This window comes from Artemia sp. Qi Xiang Cuo, chromosome 10 (genome assembly GCF_049724085.1).
Source record: "Artemia sp. Qi Xiang Cuo chromosome 10, ASM4972408v1, whole genome shotgun sequence".
NCBI lineage: Eukaryota > Metazoa > Arthropoda > Branchiopoda > Anostraca > Artemiidae > Artemia > Artemia sp. Qi Xiang Cuo.
In genome coordinates, this window is record NC_142803.1 from 20,112,751 (window position 1) to 20,133,618 (window position 20,868).

At 35.1% G+C, this 20,868-nt stretch overlaps 1 protein-coding gene across 1 annotated transcript in view; it reads left to right on the plus strand.

Moving 5' to 3' along the window:
• Positions 1–20,868, plus strand: part of LOC148947558 (uncharacterized) — a 43,980-nt gene that overhangs the window by 13,026 nt on the left and 10,086 nt on the right. Inside the window, exons 2-3 of the mRNA XM_089095303.1 lie at positions 11,666–11,844; positions 14,435–14,731. Coding sequence (XP_088951429.1) covers positions 11,671–11,844; positions 14,435–14,731 — 471 coding nt within the window. The 5' untranslated portion in view covers positions 11,666–11,670. The remainder of the gene's footprint in view (positions 1–11,665; positions 11,845–14,434; positions 14,732–20,868) is intronic.

Below are 20,868 nucleotides of genomic sequence, written 5' to 3' on the forward strand. Positions count from 1 at the left end.
TGACTTCTACTAGTATTAATGTGTTAAAAAGAAGTCGTAATCCTTCCGTTTTTACAACTAATGCTGAGGTCACTTTTGGTAGACGTTCTAGAGGATTCGCGTGCATTGTTAAGAATAACCTGAATTTGCTCTCCAGTGTGTTTTCACAGGGATAAATTCATCCTTGCGGTTCCGTTTGGTAATACTGTGCTGATAAATGTGTTTCTCCTGTGTAACAAAAAAAACTATTTCCGCTTTAAATGCGTATATGAAAGCCTCGGCAAATCTTAAGGCTATTCTTGCGTCTGTTGTATCAACTGGTTGTGATTACATAGTGGTTGGTGACTTCAACAAAGATATTATAAGTCAGTCAGTTCAATCTGATATAGTCCTTGATGCTTTTTCTGCTTCTGCTTAATGTATCAACTGTTCTTGTTCATGAAGACGATCGTGATATTGACCATCTCCTGATTTCGTTATCTGCTTTACTAGTCATTTTCCATTGTACAAAGTTTAGACATTTAGACCATTTACACAAAGTTCTAAGTGGTTTTATAGGAATAACTGGAGTAGCGCTAATTTTGCACTTGATATTACCACGTTGTCCGCATTATTGAGTTCTTTAAATAGTGCCTTACCATTTGCTTCAAGTTACTGACTGTTTCTCAAATGATAAGCAGTCTCTAAATGAATATTTTGATAAAATAATTTGGTGCTTAAAACAAGCAGAGGCCACTGCTGTTCCTCTAGAAAAGATTAAAGTTAAAACTAGAAAACCAGAATGGGGTTTTGACCCAGAATTAAAAGTTGTAAAGAATAAAGCTAAGTTTTGGCTACGAATATGGGTGTCTTGCCGTCGGCCAAATCAAGGAGTTGTCTTCGATCTGAAGCAAAATACCAAGCATGCTTATAAAAACGTTTACGGCAGTCTATGGTATCTGGTTTTGATTTTCCTGCGTCGAGAACATTTTAAGAAATTTAAAAATAAGTTTCTTGTGAATTATTGTCTCGATTTATCAACAGTTGTACTGAACCAATCGTGCTCAAAATCCTCCTCAGGGCCAAACTGTGGTGTTTTCTTTTGTGGATGGTGAAGTTTTCCCCACAGTAGAGCGCAGACGGTCTTGTATCATATTACTATCTTTTTTCCTGTTTAGCTTAAAGCTTATTCCAAAAGGCAATGCAAAGAACTCCCCCTTAAAAAAACTCCCTCCGGATCCCACCCTAAATACTAATGAAATTGATCCATTTTTGCCCCATCTTGGCTGGTCAAGCTCTCTATCACAAAGCTCACATGAAAGCTCAAATTTTGAGAATAGGACAATGATCCGTGTTGGAGCTAATGTCACCATAGATGATAATGGATTTCAAGTGGTTCTTTTTATGAGATCCAAGCAAAGGAAAAAAACGTACCCGCTAAGACTTATTTCCCTCTCTTTTTTCAAAATTTCTGCGCTATGATGATGGGGAATATATTTCAAAATTACTCCAAATGGTTCCTTTAAAATAAGGCATATTAATTCAAAAAAAGTTGGAAAGTCCAAAATGTTATAATCAATGTTTTCTCGTAACATTCACCGTGATAGATCTTGGTTAATAGCTGTCCAAGATCAGAAATCAGCAGATATAATACTTAATCTAAAATCTCTTCTGAATACCCAAATTAATTCATCTAAATGGAACCCAAAACAATCCCCAACAAAAATAGTATTTATATAATGGTCCCCTAGAAATACCAATTCAGGAGTTACAAGAAGGGCTCTCAGATAGGGCTGGTAACGCAATCCCTGTAGAAGATGTCACTTAACTGGGTAAACCCAACTCTAATGGATTAAAAACATGCAGATTTTTCTTATTTACACTGAAGGAAAAAGTTAATATCCCAGAAAAGTTATTCCTATTTTGGCAAATCAAACCGCACAAGGAATACAAGCCAAAGCCTATCCAGTGTCAGAAGTGTCTGAAACTGGGACACACAACAATTAAATGCAATGAAATTCTCCTAGCCTGTAGTAATTGTAAAGGATCCCATCCTAAAGAGTTGACAACTTGCAACAACACTCAGCCTACATTAATCAATTGTAAAGGCCCACATGAATCCACCAATAAATCACAATGCCCTGCATATAGGAAAAGAGCACTAACACTCCAAATAGCAACAGAGAACGCCATTCCATACCCTTTTGCAGCTATGGAAGCAAATGCTGCCCAATCACACCAAATAAGACCTATATTAAAATCAAATAAAACTCCCAAGTCAAACACTCCCAATGCATCAAGTACTCCTTACAAAACACCATCCTTTAAGTCCCCTAGCTCACATCTCTATCAGAAAGAATCACCAAGCCAACAAGCCTCCTTGCCTAGTGAGATGAGGTCGGCCTGGCACCCCCTCCCAACGAGAAACAAACCAGAAAAACTACCAGGAATTAGTCCCTTAGCTGACAAACTGGATGCACAACCAAACATGCAAACCCCAAATATATGCTTATTCATTCTAAACAGCAATGCAGTTCAGGCCAAGAATATACTACAACAACAGAAAACAAAAATCATTGCTAAATTGGCAAATCGACATCCCTAATCATATGCTCATTCAAGCAAAAAAAGATCTTGCTTTACTATTAACAAAGCTGAACATTGATACACAGTCACATGAAAAGTAAATCAACAACACAACACATATCAATACTCCAGTGGATCGTAAGATCACTTACAGAAAATAAGTTAAATGAATTAATATCTTTTATGAATAATAATTCCATCAATATTGCTCCAGGAAATTCATTTAACCCAAAATCAACAAATTAAGTCTCTGGGATACACTATCCTGAGAAAGGATAGATCATCAGAGAGAAAAGGAGGTGGAGTAGCCTTAATAGTTAAAAATAATATAAATTCTGTTGCATCTACTTTCCAGATTTTGTAAATGATGTTGATGCAATTGGTATCAGTGTTTGGCTGAATAATACAAAAACTTACATATTAAGCTTTTATAACCCTAATGGCCAAACTACAGATGTCATGGATTTCTTCAGGTATGTAAATACTTCTAATATATTGAAAAATATCATTATTTGTGGAGACTTTAATGCCCACAGCCCTTTGTGGGGGAATAAACCAGCAAATAAAGCTGGTAAGTTCATCGAACGTATGATTTCAAATAGTAATGAATTAGCTGTTGCTACCCCTCCAAAGCTGAATACATATTTCAACCCCAAAAGTGGCAGTTTCTCTACAATTGACCTACAAATTGTGTCATTAAATATGTTGAACAAAATTTATATAAATAAAATTGATAGTCTATATGCTGACAACTTTGCCATAGTTTGCTCCCTAAACGAACCTGCTGAAACCCTATCACATACCTCCAAACATATCAACACTAAAGCAAATTGGCCTATGTTCCAAAATTAGCTAAATGGTGAAATTACAAGTTTCACCCAAAATTCATGCATTTCAAACGCAACAGCTGACACACATGCTGAAGTTTTGGCATCTTTACTAATAAATACAGCTAATCATGCTATCCCAAGGACAACACCCAGGAAAACCTTCCCAGAACATATTCCCAAAGCATGGTGGACAAATGAGTGCCAAAAGAAATGGAGAACAAAAAAGGCAGCTAGGATAACATTCTTAAAAAAAACATCACCTACTACATATTTAAAAAAATTACAAGCAGAATCTAATCTAAAAAGGACCATAATAAATGCTAAATATAACTACTGGAATAATTTTGCAAATAATCTCCAGAGAAACACATGAGCCAATTATACATAAAGTAATAAGCCGCATCTGTGGGAAAAAGACTTCCCCCAACCCACTCCTGAATGAGCTTATACATAATAATACCCATTATGACAATGCTAATGAAATAGCTAAGCTATTTGCCACTCTTTTTGTTAATAAGCTAACATCAAATAATTGTAGCAAAATACCCCTAATTCCTATGAACCCAAGATACCAACCTCGCCCAGGATCTAAGTATATAACCAGTCCATTTTCAATCCAGGAAATGAATAATGCAATACATGATAGTAGGACCAAGACTAGCGGCAGCTATGACAATATACACCCTACATGGATAAAGAATCTCACCCCTTCATACAAACAGGAACTTCTAAATTGTTATAATCAATATCTGGAAATGTTCGTCCCTCCTACGAATCCTAAGGAAAAATAAACCCAAAAATAACCCTGAGTCTTATAGGTCCATAATGATTACTCGTGTGATGGGGAAAATAATGGAGAAAATGATCTATTACCGACTCCTCTGGTTTGTTGAAAAAAATAATATGATCCATCACACTCAAACTGGCTTCAGGAAACACCATTCCTCAACAGATGCTTTCATATTGTTAACAAATGCAATAAATGAATCATTCTAAAAAAATAATGTCCTAGTTGCAGTTTTCCTAGATTTTGAAGGGGCATATGACAATGTGAACCACCAAATCCTTTCGATTAAACTTGCAAACCTTGGACTACCCCCCCAAGCTAGTATCTTTTATAAAATCTTTCATAGAATTGCGAAGTTTCATTGTTTGTGTAAGTTCAGCCTCTTCACCACAAAAGACAATAACCAAAGGCCTTCCTCAGGGTGCAGTCCTGAGCTTCCTCCTTTTTGTCCTCTATCGCTGGGACATGAACCTCCCCCACACGAATCTACAATATGCTGATGATCTGGTACTATGGTCATCCGGCAACACCTTTGAGATTGCACAGTCAAAGCTGCAAAAGTCACTATTCCAATTTGAAAATTTTTCTCAATATTCAGATTTACCCATTGCACCTACCAAGTTGAAAATAATCCAATTTCACCGAAAGCGAAATCATGTTAATGCAAGACTAACTCTAAATGGAACAACTATTCCAGGAGATAATCATATTCATTACCTTGGTCTCATGCTTAACCAAAAACTCAATTTCCACCTCCACATTTCAAACACAATAAAAAATGCTATAGAAAAACAATTATACTAAAAAGACTTCTTTCCACACCCTGGGGCTGTAAGGAGAAAACCTTACTCCAATTCTACAAATCACATATAAGACCCCATATTGACTATGGGCTCATCGTCTATGGTGCATGTGCAAAGACCCAGATGCAAAAAATTGAAACAATACAAAACGATATAATACGTCTCATATTTGGTCTTAGGAAACCCACAAGCACCAAGTTTCTGCTTATGGAGAGTGGATTAAAAACAAAAAGGGAGAGACGTAGCTTTCTCTTGATGAAATATCTTACAAAAATTGAAGCAAATAGCTGACACACCCCGCAGAATTGCTTGAAAAATCCCGACATGTATGAAGGCATTGCAGATGAGTATGCCAATATCCAGAAGAAGTTCCTTGTACTTGCAAAGTCTATTGCACCTATTTTCCCCCAAATCCCCTCCATTGAATTGGTCAATCCCCATAATAAATACTGATTTCTCAAAGTGGACTAAAGATCTAACCCCCAGCACTAATGTCCAGAAAAAATTTGCTGAAGTTAATACAATTACTTATAATAACTATTTCCAAATCTTGGTTGATGGGTCCAAAATGAATGAAAAGGTAGCAAGTGGTGCCTTCCTTCCTGACCTGAAAATTGCAATGGGTGAGAGATTGTATAATAATGCATCTATAATGTCTGCAGAGTTAAATGCCATAATCATGGCATTAGAACACCTTATGAAAAATAAACCCTTGATTGCTAATTCAAATAATATTATAGTTTATTCTGACTCTTTATCAAGCCTTGAGTTGCTGTCTTTAGCTCCACAGTATAAGGTGGATATTGACAGTTATCATTGTCTTAGTATTATAGATAATCTTGCTTCAAGTGGCATAAGAACTTATCTTCAGTATATTCCTAGCCACTCTGGTATAAGTGGTAATCATCAGGTTGATGAAATATAAAAAAATGCTATAAATATTGACCAGCCAATTATGTTTAATAAGAAAAATCCTACTCTTTCCCCCTTTCCCAATAAGTATTTTTCTAAAATTTATCATAGAATTCGTTCTGGAACAACTGGACTAAACTTTCCTGCATTCTCGTATCAGTTTTCCTAATTCAAGTGGTTCAGTTCCCCTGTCCCCTCTTTGCAGGTATTTTATTATGAATAATGAAACAATTGACCACTGCCTATTTGAATGTAATATGCTGACGTCTGCATTGCATACTTTGCATTGTAAACTGTTAAAGTGCTTCAAACACCACAAAATCTTACTATCAGCCAAGAGCCTATCCGACTATACCTGCACACAGAGCACAGAAATCGATATCTATCATCTTATATTTGAACTCCTTGAGTCAAAAGATCGACTGAAAGATATCTGAGAATATCTAATAAATAAGAGACTACCAAGCCAGTAGCTCTGTAGCCCACAGAGTGAAGCAAAAGGAAAAGGGCTAAATAGTATCAACTGATAAGCCCGACTGCTGTTAAATAGAAGAAGAAGGAGTGGTCTCATGTTCTGAACTCTGATAAGCTTAGTAGTGAGTTTTCTGGAAGTCCTATAGCAGTTCATACTTGGGTGTCTTTGATCTGAAGCAAAAGCTTTTTAGTAATCTTCTTGTGTTGTGTTTGCCTAATTGTATTTCTCAGAATAATGTATTACCATAGTCTACTGGTGATATTGGTCAAGCTATTAAGAACATGCAATCTAGCTCTGTTGATCAAGACGGAATTTCTTCTTATCATCTAAAAGTAGTTTGCCCAAGTTTGATAGCTCACATTCAGCTACTGTTTCAGATATGTTTGTCTACTTCTAAGGTTCCCGACAGTTTTCTCTGTGGCACTGTCACCTCGGTTTTGAAGCGTGGAAAAACTTTGCCAGAATGTAGTTCTTATCGACCAATTACTATTTCATGCAATCTTAGCAAAATTTTTGAATATATTCTTCTCCTTTTCATTTCAGAAAATGTTAATTTTGGTGAAAACCAATTAGGCTTTCAAAAAAGGCTGGGATGTCAGCACGCCCATCGTTTTCTAGCTTCCCTCTTGTTGTAATCTGTTAATAATAAATCTCCTCTTTATATCTCTGCTCTTGATCATTCAAAAGCTTTCGATAGTATAGTCCACTCCCATGCACTCTATTCACTTTTGTCCAATAATATTAACCTTTCTATTGTTGTCTTGTTACGGTACTGGTATTCTAACTCTTTTATTCGGGTAAAATGTAATGGAGTAGTTTCTGATTCCAAGATGTTTCTTCGGCGTGGGGTCCGTCAAGGTGGTGTGCTTTCTCCAACTATTTTTAAGTTATGTATTGCTCCTATCCTTACATCTTTGCCTTCGATTTTCATTTCTGATGGAATTGATGTCTCGTATCTTGCTTATGCGGACGATGTTCTCCTTGTCAGTCGTTCTGGGGCTGGGCTCTCACATTCTGTCAGCTGGATCTTAGACCAGTTCAGACGGATTGTGCTTATGTTGAATGTTGATAAATGCGAATATACTTCATTTAATTCGAGTGCGAGTCTCCCTCTTAACTGTAGTTTTTTCTCTATTCCCTTTGTCTCTTCTTTTCGGTGGCTTGGTCTTCACTTCGGTGGCTTAATGAGTCTCAAAACACTTCGGGCTCTGACATTTTCTAATCCAAAAAAAAAAAAAAAAAATCAGATAGGATATTCAAAAATTGTTGCAAATAGAGGGAGGTAGAATAGAAAAGCGCTTGGGAAATTATATTCTTCATTTTGCGATCATTTTATTCTTTTTTTGTCTGGTTTTCTTCCAATTCTGAAGCCTAAAGATCTGAAATCTATCCGGACTTAATATTTTAAATTTTCTCGGTACCTTTTGTGCCTCCCTCCGTGGTTCCGGAACTGGCATCTAATATCATGATTCGGCCTCCCTGATCTACGGGAAAAAGTGACTGTGCTTGCGGGAAAGCTGTCGTTATCTGAAGGTCTTACTGTGCACCATAATTTACTTCGTTTTATGGAAACAATTGTTAAGTGTGCGAGTTTGCTTTTTTGTTTTTTTTTTGTTCTTGATGTACTCCACTTCTTTTTTATAGTGGGTAGTAAATAAATTATTATTATTTTTATTATTATTGTTATAGTCCACCTCATATACATTTTGGAACTGTAACTGGACATTTTTAGTAATGCTAAAGTTTCAAAGATTGGCTAAAAAGATCATATAATTAGGATATACAAAAATATAGGGAAGTCTTTAATATGCTGGAAACTGGTGTTCCAACCTCATTCAATTCCCAATCCAATTCAAAACCTTAATTAACGAATTAATTAAAATTCTAACAGAACACATATTTTGCTGTGAATTTGTTAGACTTGCGTTCATCTACCAAAAGATCATTTTTCCACAGGTTCTCTCAGTAGACCTAGTGATTGGTATGTCTGGTTCCTGGGTATTCTTCTTGACAATAATCTGTCTTTCAAGTATTATATAAGAGTAATTAGAATGAAGATACTAAGAAATGTTGGAATTCCTTCACAGTTTATGCATAAATGTTTCCTACTAGTTTCCAAAAATGAATCCTACTGAAAAAAATGGTTTCCTTCACAATTTATGCAAAAATGTTTGCTCTGCTAGTTTCCATTTCTTCATTATCTATATTAGGGCATTCTCTTGACATTTGGCTGTCACTACATCTCAAGTATGCTGAGTTTTTTTTTATACATGTTTTTTGGTGTACAAATAACTGCAGAATGGGCCTTTGTGTTCTTTCAGCAGTCCAGACTGTTTGTGAGAGTCTGTTGTTTTGAGTGGTGATTGAGAACATTAGACTGGAAACTTTTTTATTTGGTCCGGTAGTACATATCTAGTCTTTTAGCTTTCATGATTTCTAAAGGGCTAATAAAACAACAACAAAACTTTAAATAATAAAAAAAATCCAAATATTTCAACTCTATGTCAGAGAGCATTTTTGAACAGAAAGAAAAATAAAAAAAGAAACCATTTTTTAATTTTTTTTTTGTTTGGCTATCCTTTTTTTTTTAGCTGAGCTAATTTTAAAAAAAATGTTTCTTTTCCTTCAATTATTTTTATTGTCTGTTGAAAAAGGCTCCCAGACATGGAGTCAAAATATTTTGATTTTTTTTGTATTCTTTAAAGTTGTGTTGCTGTTTTTTTTTATCTTCTGTTTTTTTCCACTGCTTTATTTAAATTAAACCGTTTTTTTTCTCAATTTTGGATGCATATGACTATTCTATTCCTATCCCTGGAGCATACAGAATAAGATATCTTTTCACTTAGGTAGTTTTTGGTAATTTTCTGCTGCTGTATTATCTTTTTCTGGCAGTGCAAGCTGCTTCTTTCCAATCATGTGTTTTCTTCCATTGTTCAGTTGTCTGTTGTCAGACATATTTTCTGTTGCTTCTTTCTTGGTTGAGGGATGTTCCAATTATGTCTGGATTGGGGAATATGTTCTCTTCTAAGTAGATGTTGTATCAGTCAGTATAATGCCTTCTACTGTCTGTGGGCTAACAGCTGGTATTTCATCGTCTTTTGGGAGAGCTAAAGTTGCATAACATATTAGATTAAATTGTCGAACTTGTTTTGATTTAAGTGTATGGGTGACAATCATTTTTTTTTTTTTTATGTTTTTGATTTTGTAAGGTCATTTATATTAACATACAATTTTTAAACTGAGAATAAATTCTATCTTTCTTGCTACATATAAGCTTACACAATATGTGTGGAGTACATTTTACAAAGACGACAACAATGTCCGTTTCTTTCTCTCAAGAAAGCTCCCGCCAAAAAAGTGGCATCTAGAAAGTCAGTAGCTAAGAAACCGGCTAAAAAGTAATGTGGGCAATAGGTTATCCTACACTATCAAATAGTTTCTTACTCTGATTCTTCAATTTTGTTTGGTGGGGTGGATCAATTCTGTTGAAGGACAACCTTCCTCTTTGATCCTATGTTAAGTTAAATACGTGGACTTTAGAATATTTCATCAGGCATTTCATCATCTTTTGGGAGAGCTAAAGTTGCATAACATATTGTATTAATAAGGTTTTTGATTAGCTTGATGGTCCTGGAGCTACCTGTATAGTTGAGTATTAATTTTATTTATTTGTTTCCCACAAAATCAAGGAGTATAAAATATGTAAGAAAATAATGTAATAAAACATGTAAGAAAAAAGAAAACAATAAAATATCAAAACATTATTTAAATTCTAAAAAAAAGGGAAAAGGTTGTGCATAATGAGACATTTAATAAAAAGTTGTATAATAAAAAGTACCCCGTTTAATCCTAGCTAATTCCAATGGCTTTTTAATTTTAACTCCCAAACTAATTCAATGTTACTAAAAAAAAAAAAAAAATTAAAATAAAGTAAAAATTTATAATATTCTTCTTCTTCTGAAAAAAAAAAACATTTTAAATTTTAAACAGGCTCCTTTCGGCTTCCAACTGCACTTTTCACTCATTTTTCACTTTTTGACAACCATAAAGCAATAAAAAAATACATAATACAACTTCAATTACAGTTAGATACATAATACAGGATTTGATTGAATTTTGGAAAGTGTATGTACTCACTGTGGGAGGATTATCCTCCCACTGTAAACTGTGGGAGGATAATCCAAAAATAAGCTAGTATTTCGCTGAAGGTTCATGGGATATCTCTGAAATTAGGCTGAATAGCTTACCTCATATAGATACATACCTAAACCTAATGTCGTCCTAGTCGAGTGATTGGTGCGCTGGATTTGGAATCCCTTGTCCAAAGGGCGAGGATTTGAATCCTAGTGTATCCAATTGTTTGGTTTAGGACGGGGGTCAGTGGCGTGACTCTGTTAGCTCAGTCAGAGTCGACCCAGCTCTAGATTTGTGCCTGGAGAAATCTGAGGAAGGTAAGCAGGGAGGGTGTGTGAAAGCACAGGATGGCTTGCACCCATCCCCCCGTTGTGCTTTCTGGCTGGCTTATCCATTTACATAGTGTGTTCCAGGTAGGAATTGCAATTTAATTTGTATTTACTTCAAATTTAATACAAATTAACTTCAAACATGGAATGGTTTGTTAAGTAATGCCTCATGGTGGCTCTGGCCTCTCTTGCGCCCGGGGAAAAATCTTGATTATTGCCCCCCCCCCCATCTGTCTTCAAAAAAGTTTAAGGCCACATTTTAACAAAATTTTCATTTATTAACATAATTTGAACACAAACTACCACCAAAAAGCATTAAAATTAATTAAATTTGGTCTGCTTGCTTTTACTTTCAAGGAATAGTAATGAGGATATGGGAAAAATAAAAGTTTTGGATTAAATTTGCTTGTACTTACTGCCAACTGTGCCCTCTACCCTATTTTAATAAATAGAATAGAGTAATTTCGGAAACTATGAAATGATTGTAACTGTTAGATTATTTATTTGACATTTTATGCCCCTGAAATTTCCCCACCCAGGGCATGTGCATCGTCTGTCCTTCTCTTAAAACCACCCTTGTAATGCCTTAATGGGCATTGTATTTGTATTAGCTCCTTATATTTATAGGTTTTAGATTCTACCTTTTTAGTTAGCTTTTATACCTGTGTATTTTTTATTAATTATATTCGTTATTAGTTTTTTTTTATTATATGACTTAGTTTGATATATCACCTTTATATTCGATTTATTTTTATCTCCCTTTTTTATGAAAAATGCCAATTCAGCAATTGTTCTTATGAAGGAGGCAACTTAAAAAAAAGTCTATCTGGTCTAATAATTTTATTTTTCAGCTCCTATGAAAGCATACAAAATGTTCAATCTGTCATGTACACACCATAGCACTACCATTGGCAATTTGTTGAAGCAGTTTCATTACAATGATAAATATGCTGATACATGGATAGCTGCTTGTGGAAGGAAGGTTCCTGCTCACAGAATGGTCCTTGGGGCAGTTAGCCCTTACTTGAAGGTACTCCCACTTTTTTACTTCACAGTTAGTAGTAATTGACTCTCGATAACTCGAAATCCTGAATATCTCAAATTATTTTTAATCTCCTTGGAAAAACCTATCTAAGTAAAAAAAAAATATACAACTCAAAATATTTTTGCGGTTTTATGTTACCTCTGTAAAATCTTAACATTTTTGAGATTTTAGAAAGGGTGTAAGGACTACCATACAGTATTTTGAAAATTAAATTTTCCATATAACTATATAACTCTAACTATATAATTATATAAAATTACCTATATAACTCGAAATTCAGTAGATAGGTCATAATTTGATTTTCAATATACCTCCAGAAGTCAAAGTTTATCTCTGTACCTCAAAGTTTCTTCCCAAAAACTTCACTACTAAAGATATTTGAAGTGATAAATTTGCTTGCATGTATTTCAAAACTTTTTAAATTTCTGGCTATTATAAGCATAAGTCGCACCTTACTTACAGTAGTAAATAAGTCTGCATAACTGTTTAATATATAAAGAATGAACACAAAACTCAGTATTTCCAATTAAATGTCAAGAAAAAAAAGTTTCTGGTAAAACTTGCCTGCTCCATCCCGGGAAAATCCCTAACAACAATCAAGATGCAACTCCACCTCTCCACTTCGTGTGCCGGTAAGCATATGAGTGTCATCTTTTATCTTGGAAAGAATACTTTTTTCTGCAATTATAAGGGAGCTATCACCCCGTATCATCTATATTCAGGCTCAATCAAAATAAACGAAGATTATAGATTAATGTATACCCCCCCCCTCCCGACCCAAATCTATGTTCACCTGAATGCTCTTGGGAAGTTAGAAAATTTCAGTATAAAAATGCGCTTTTTGATTAATTAGCCACCCCCCCCCCCCCGCCAACCTACGCTATGACCCATTGGTCCTCCTCTATAATAGCTGATGCGAAATTATACATCGCTCTGCATAGTTTTATCGAACGTCAAGTGAGTCAACTTGGTTAAGTGAAGCTTTAAAAGAAGTGTCTATATTAACATTAAATGAACTGCATGACTCGTTATGGACTAATGCGCCACTATGCGGCATTACTATCTTTGCAACTAGGAAGCTCAATGCATAGATTTTCAATAATTTGAAATCGATTGGCTAGCTCAGAATTTTCAATCAGTAGCAGCTTTGTCGTCTTTGGATCAAAATTGTAGTTTTGTGTAAGAAACTGGGAGGAAAAGCCTCTACTATGGCACAGTCTATTTGGTTAAAAGGCACTAGAACTTTTAATTTCATTTCGTAGGAGTTGTATCCCGATTTTATTGGACTATTGGTTCAATACAATAATCCGTGTAAAAACAAACACATAAACATGTATACGTGTTCTTCCTTTTTGAAAAAAAAGTAAAATTTTCTTAATGGGGCTTGAAAAATTAACAATAGAGCCCTATGATGTGCTGAATTCTGTGGATTAATTTTCATCAAGATCGCTCTCTCTGTTGGGGGTGTTTCCACCCTTTTTTGAAAATCAGGAATATTTTCTCAGGCTCGTAGTTTTTTTACGGGTGATTTTAGCCGTGATAAATTTTATATATTTGGAATCACGTGAACTTAGGTAAATGAATCTTTTAAATACGTAAATGTCTGCATAAGCTCCGTGCATTTTTAGGAACGAATATGTCACCAGCATTACTGCCTCTGAAACTAAAGAGCTATATGTAAAGTTTTCGATAATATAAAATAGAAACAATATCTGCAGAATTTTTCCTCGATTTCCATTGGAATGAGTCTGTTCGATTGGCTGGGATCACTGGTTCGATACAATCACCCCTGGAAAAAAAAACATACACATCCGCGATCTCTTGTTTCGGAAAAAAACGTAAATTTCACATTTTTGTCGATAGGAGCTCGAAATCTCTGTTATCAGTGTTCTCGGATATGCTAAATTTGATGCCATATTTTTCAGTATCATCACTCACCCTTGTGTGGTTGTTTTGCTCTTTTTTTCAAAAATAGGGCTGATTTTCTTTGTTGGACTCCTTTTTTCAGTCTCGTTTACTTTTAGCTCGGTTGGCTCCAGTTCGCCATCACTATTTTCTTTTTCTTTTTTTAGTATGCAAACCCTGGTTGAAAGCGAATCCTCTTTGTTCTTTTTTTGACCCCAAAGGCCACCTAAAATCCCGGGACAAAACATATTTTTCATCCACTTAAAATAATGTACAAATACATCCATACAGAAATAAGTAGATAATAACGGAATGTTATTATCCCGGGAACCTAAAATCCCGGGACAAAACATATTTTTCATCCACTTAAAATAATGTACAAATACATCCATACAGAAATAAGTAGATAATAACGGAATGTAGTTACTCGTATGTCATTGTGTTTATATCTTCTGAGGTTAACAAAGAAGTTTTTTTTTTTTTTACAGGGTTTACCCCAACAATTTTTTTTTATTTTTATTATTAAAAGTTTTTTCTAATTTGGTCTTATATCCCTCTAACAAGCGTAAACTTATACAACCCTTTGTATTTTATTGTTGCATTTCTTCGTGAAAAAAAAGCGAATTGAATTTAAATCCTACGAGAGGTTCATTTCAAATTTCCATTTTAGGAGCTTTTAAATGTGGCACCAATTGATACCACAATTGTCCTTGCTGATACCTCCTTCACAGAGCTACAGCTGATCATGAAATTTATTTATGAAGGGGAAGTGGAAACCACAAAAGATCAAAGCTTGAAGGTGGGTGATGCATTGAAAAGGCTTGGGGTTTGTCTTCGTGGATCACAGTTACCAGCAGAAAAAAAAATAGAGCTGGATCTCGAAGGAGAGCTGAACTCCAAAAAATCAAGGGATGATAGAAAAGTCAAGAAGCTGAGGATTCGATACAAGGAAGGTGTTGTCGAAGAGGTATTATTTTTTGTTCATCTCCACTATTTTACGCTTCATTTTCTTATTCTTTCACACCATACTTTCACTCTTTTTTTGTTCTCCACTATTTCACGCTTCGTATTCTTTCTCTTTCACACTGTTTTTTGTCCTTCCCTACCATTTCATCATATCCGTACTCTTTTACACTATTTTTTTCCTTCTCTACCATTTCATTGTATTCTTACTCTTTCATACTATTTTCTGTTCTTCCCAACTATTTCATACTTCATATTCTTATTCTTTCACACTCTTCACACACACATACTTTCACCCTATTTTTTCACTGCATATTTTGTTCTTCTCAACTATTTTACACTTCATATCCTTATTCTTTCACTCTATTTTTTGCTCTTCTCCACTATTTTATACTTCATATTGCTACTCTTTATGCTACTTTCACTTTTTATTCTTCCAAGTTATATTCTTTCACATCAGTCACAATTCATATTCTTTCTTTTGGTGAAAACCAGTTAAAATGAGGTATATATTAGACATATCGATAAATGGATAAAACACTGTTCTCAGATATGTCAAGATAGAGATCAGTGTATAGACATCATTATTTTTGACGACATTTACATCAAGCCATCACCGAGAGCTTATAGACAAAGTAATCATCTTTTTGACTAAATAAAATTTTCCGAAGATTTTATTCACTCAGTAATGGAGACATGATTTTGTTATTTAAATTATTAATTAATATTAATTATTAAGGATTATTTTTTATAATTTTTATAATGTTATAATAATAGTATGTTATTGTAAAATTATAAAATAATAATTCTCATAATTTTGTAATTATAATAATTGAATATGAATTATCATAAATTTCTTCTTTTTATGAGGTCCGATCTTTTATCTGTATATTTGGTTCAACATTGCTTTGGAAAGAAATGTAACATATTAAATAACTGTTGGTATAGGCTATGACAAAAGAGAATAGTAACCGAAACTCTTAAAAAACGGAATTTTGATACCATTAGATATACAAAAAGAATCTGATTTTATGCTGATTTCAAATATATAAGTTTCGTTAAGTTTACTCTTGCCCATTAAAGATTACGAGCCTGAGAAAATTTGCCTTATTTTCGAAAAAAGGGAGACACACCCCCTAGAAGTCATTAAATCTTAATGAAAATCACACCATCAGATTCAGCGTATCAGAAAATCCTACTGTAGACGTTTCATGCTCCTATCTGCAAAAATGTGGAGTTTTGTACTTATTGCCAGAAGAAAAATCAAGGGCGCGTGTTTATTTATTTATTTTTTTCCCCAGTGGCGATCGTGTCGACCCAGTGGTTCTAGAATATCGGGAGAGGGTTCATTCGAACGGAAATTAAAAGTTCTAGTGTCCTTTTTAAAAGACACAAAAAATCGGAGTGCAACTAGACCCCCTCCCATGCTCTTTTTTCTCAAAATCATCCGATCAAAATTTTGAGATAGCCTTTTTGTTCAGCATGGTTGAAAGGCCGAATAACTATGCCTTTGGAGATATCATGACCTCCCACAGCCCTTGGTAATGGTCTTTAAGTTACAAAATTTGCCCATTGTTTACGTAAAGTATTTGTTATTAGGGAGTATGCATACTTTTTTCGGATGGGGGGGGGAAGAATTTTTTGCTGGTAGAATTTTCCATGGAGAGGGAAGTCTTCAGGGAGTGAATTTTTCAGGGAAATTTTACAGTGGGAGAATTTGCCAGAATTCCTATACGAAATTCGTCTCATGTCCTGCTTTCTCTTTGTCGACTAAATTTTGCGCAAGAAGTTGTGAAGATTATTTGTCTGGGGTACTTTTCCACCAAGATTGAACGGTATTGAAAATATATTCACGGGAAGGAGGTACTTCTCATCGGAGGTGGAGTCCAATAACTTGGCATTATACGAAAACGATCAGAAATTAAATAAAAAACAAGTTTTTTTCAACTGAAAGTAAGGAGTGACATTAAAACTTAAAATCAACTGAAATTATTAGGTATGTGAGGGGATTGCTCTTTCTCAACAGCTCGCTCTTTACGCTAAAGTTTGAATTCCGTCCCATTTTTTTTTAAGAACGACTCCTGAAACACTATATTCGTTTAATTCAAACAATAAGAAGCTTTTTTTAAGTACTAAAAAGACTATGGAAAATGTGAGGAAAATAACATTTATAGTTTGAAATGATTACGTCTATCGCTTAACAATAGTTTGAGGTCAAGTTGAATATCCGTTTATAAATTCCGGAAAATATAAGAAGAAGGGGAGTGGGGGTAGTTTCTTAATATGCTCATGATCTTGCGAATATCCACTGCTGCTGTTTTACATTACCGCCGAAAATTTACAAATTTTCTTCCAAAAAAATGTATTCTGATATATTGACAGTCTAAAAGCCACGATAGATCATGGATTTCAGGAGGGTATGGAGGGGGGCTTAGGATAGATTGTTGATGATTTTTAATTGTTGGCAAGGGTGTCACTATCCCACTGCTTTTTGAAGGGGACTAAAAATGTGTGGAAAAAAATCAAAATACAGCTAACCGTTTCTCTGCTTAAAAAAAAGCTTTAAGTGGGAAAGTTCTATTTTGGCACCGGCGAATGGTCATAGTATAATATTTTTCACGGTGAATCTACATATTTGTTTAGAAACAAATCTCTTCTAATTGTGTTGTGTCTTGTTGTAACATCCTCCTGGATACCTCTTAAAGAAGTAATTAGTGCAAATAACCTTCTAGTCGTTAATCACGTGATCGAACAATTTGCTTCTGAGAAAGGAGAGCCTCTCCTTTCTCAGAAAGGAGAGCCCTATAAAAATTAGGAGAAAACAGCAAAGATCAGGGGAAAACATGTCAACTCTAGTTCGTTGACTGGTTGACGCCAAAACAAAGCCATTGTGCTCTGCTAACTTAATTTATTGTTTTTTAACGTTCGTTGAAAGTATCTCGAAACAAAACCTTGCCTCCTGACACATTCAAAACCCGGTTTTTGTTTCTCACAAAGAAAAAAAAAGGAGAATAATAATTATCAAATGAAAACGTGCTTACGAAACAAGAAAAAAATGGAGCACTGAAATAAAAATTAAACTCAAAAATTTTTTAAAGATCCTGCAGAAAAACATGCAACAACAATTTTCAATTATTATCATTCGAATCTTGAAGAGGAATTTCAACGGCATCCCGAAGGACACGATTTGGTGCTTTCTAATTCAGTGTTTTCTAGTTCAGGTACCAACAAAAACAGGGTCATCGGCGTGGTATTTCACGTTGATCTAAACTAATCTGCTTCGTAGATACAATGGAAGTTCCAGTAGCAAGACCGTAGCCAGGGTTTTTTCGGGGGGTGGAAGGGGGTGCAACTGCTGAGAACAAACGAGTTTAGATATGTTTGCTAAAATCCAACTTAATGGCTATCAATCTTGCGTAACTCAAACGAGGACTGAAAATTGATCAACCTAGAGAAGCCCTTTTTTCAAATCACCTCTGTAGGTAATAGCGAGATACTAGAGTTTCGATCCAGAAAAAATCTTTTTCCCTTAATTTTTGCTAATAAAGAACGTGGAAGGGTTGAAGCTTAAGGTGACGGAGACGGTTTAAAATGAAAAATTCGGTTTTGGCTGGATTGATACTATGACTGATATTTGTGTGACTCCTGTGTAGAAGCTCAATATACAGCATTTTTGTGAATTTCTTCATTACAGTGCTTCGCAAAGTACAGAACAAAAGACGGATGATGCCGTTTCGATTTCTTTCGGAGTGGAGTACAAAGGGATTGCTAAGACGAAATGATGACTCCTTTGCGTGTTTTTGGTCGACTGATTCTTGAAAATCCGGTAATGTTTTGCGACGGACATCAAAGTTTAGGTATTTTTTCCTAAACGCGTTGTAAGGTGGTGGCGCCTTTCAGACACTTCTGAAGCCTCAGTGTCTGCAGGCTGGCCCCAAAGGATGTGTAATTTGCGTCAAGCGTTAATTGGCCCAATCGCTTCTGAATATTTTCAAGCTTTTCGGCGTGGATAGAAGGTAGAGCTGGGTGCCAAGCAGGAGAAGCATATTTGGTTTATGATCAGACATACATACAGATTTATACAAGGGGAAGCTTTTTGGAGAATAAACTGTTTATGGGAATCCCATTTTAGGTTGCTTTCGAAAATTACTCCTAAGATTTTTTCCATCTTTAGTTGTAAGTTCGAGGCCTTCTCAGAACGGAATTGTGGTTTTGAGGAAGCTAATCCATAAATTCTGGCTGTGCTCTACTAACCGAAAACATTAGATCTTCAAGCATGCTTCAGCTGGGAAAATGTTGGTGAAGTGGCGATTTCCTCTGCTAGGCTCGCTGAGGTGCGGAATGATCTACTTGACAGGTCAGCAGTAAACTTGCAGCGACTTTTTATATGCGCTAGTACAGGTTGAAAACAATCAAAAAGATCAGAGGTTCTAATTTTATCTCTTGAGGAGCTCCGCTCTGTACTCCTTGGAATTCTGATTCTTCATTCTGCGTCAGTGAAATACGTTGGTTTTGATTGCAAATAATCATTTATTGCTTATTACTTAATTACTACAATAAGTAATTAATGACTTTAAAAGCTATACATTATACACAATAGCTGCGTTCGTTTTCACCGTTCGTCGTTCTTAGTACTAAAAAGATTTTCTCGGTTTTACTCTTAAATTGCGTTTTATTTCGCCGTTCTAAGAACTTCGTTTTAACTGAAAAAACGGCTTATAAGGGCTTTCCTCAGCCAGATAGATTTCAAAGTCACAGATAAAATTTCAATCAACCAGCACAACAAAAATGGAAAATATACTTGTGAATGTAGCAAAACAAGCAATAGAGTTACTAGAGGAAAGTGACTGTTGCACCGTTGTATAGAGTGCAAATGGGCACTCTTGCTTTTGAATGCTTATGAATGGGCATAGACATTAGATTAGTTGAAATGGGGGTGCAATCCTAGATAGTGGACTCCACATAGGGACACATGTTAAGAAAATATTTTTTACTCCATAATATGGACAATACTCATAGTTGTGGCACTTAGCCTAACACTTAATCAGCCAAATGTCCTTTCTAAATTTTTAGCTTAAGACGTTTGAACAATTGAAAATATTCCTAAAAGTATTGAAACCTGGGGTTAGCTGGAGTTTCTTAGTATTAGTTGTAATCTAAGATATCTAGAAATTCCTCCCATGATTTTTCCAAGTGACCCCTAAGGAGTTTTTGAAAGTTTGGAAAGCAATTTATCCCAAAAATGCTTCCAGAACTTTCTCAAGATCTCAAAACTGTGCCACATATACGAAAAACAAATCACTACCATTTTTTAGATGAAACTTGTTTTCTGTCATGTTTTTTTTATTTTAAAACTTGGCGCCCAAAAGTAAAACTAAAGTTGTTGAACGGAGTATGAGACTCAGTTCGTCGTTCTAAGAACGACGGTACTAAGAACGAAGAACAGCATTTCAAAGAACGGCTTATAAGCGAAACATTTCATAGAACGGCGAAAACGAACGGCATAATTGTAAAACCGAGGATTGGATTTCCATAGAACGACGAAAACGAACGCAGCTAATATCACACAAAAATACACATTTTCTATATGGAAATTCAGCATGAACTGAAAAATTAGCTAATGCTAATCTTTCCTGCAAACTTTTCCCTCCTCGTGCAGGAGGGACCTCCTTTCCCTCCTCATGCAGGTATATCTGTCCTTTTTGTCTAGTTTAAATGCTTTTAAAAATCAATGAATATAAAAATCCATGTGGAAACTAAAAACTAATAGGACAACATCAACAAAAAAACAATTTAAAAAAAGGGATATGTTTAAAAAACACAAGCCAGTTGCTCCAAGTCACATTTATTGCAATTTTCACAACTGCTCCATAAACAATAGATTTTATTTCGACACATTAACTGTGATATAGATACCAACAAAGTTCCAGCTGGGTTTTTACTTACTTAAAGAAAATAAACAAGCAAAATTGCTTGGAAAATTGCAACCATTCTCACAAGAAACTGCCGAACACCCATTTATGTGCTCGGTTAGTAGCTATAAGGTGTGGGAGGCTGAAAAAACGCCTTCACTACGTCGCTGAGTAGGATTTCTGTGTATATCTCTTCTTTTTCGAGCTGTAACATCAGATTCGTCAATAA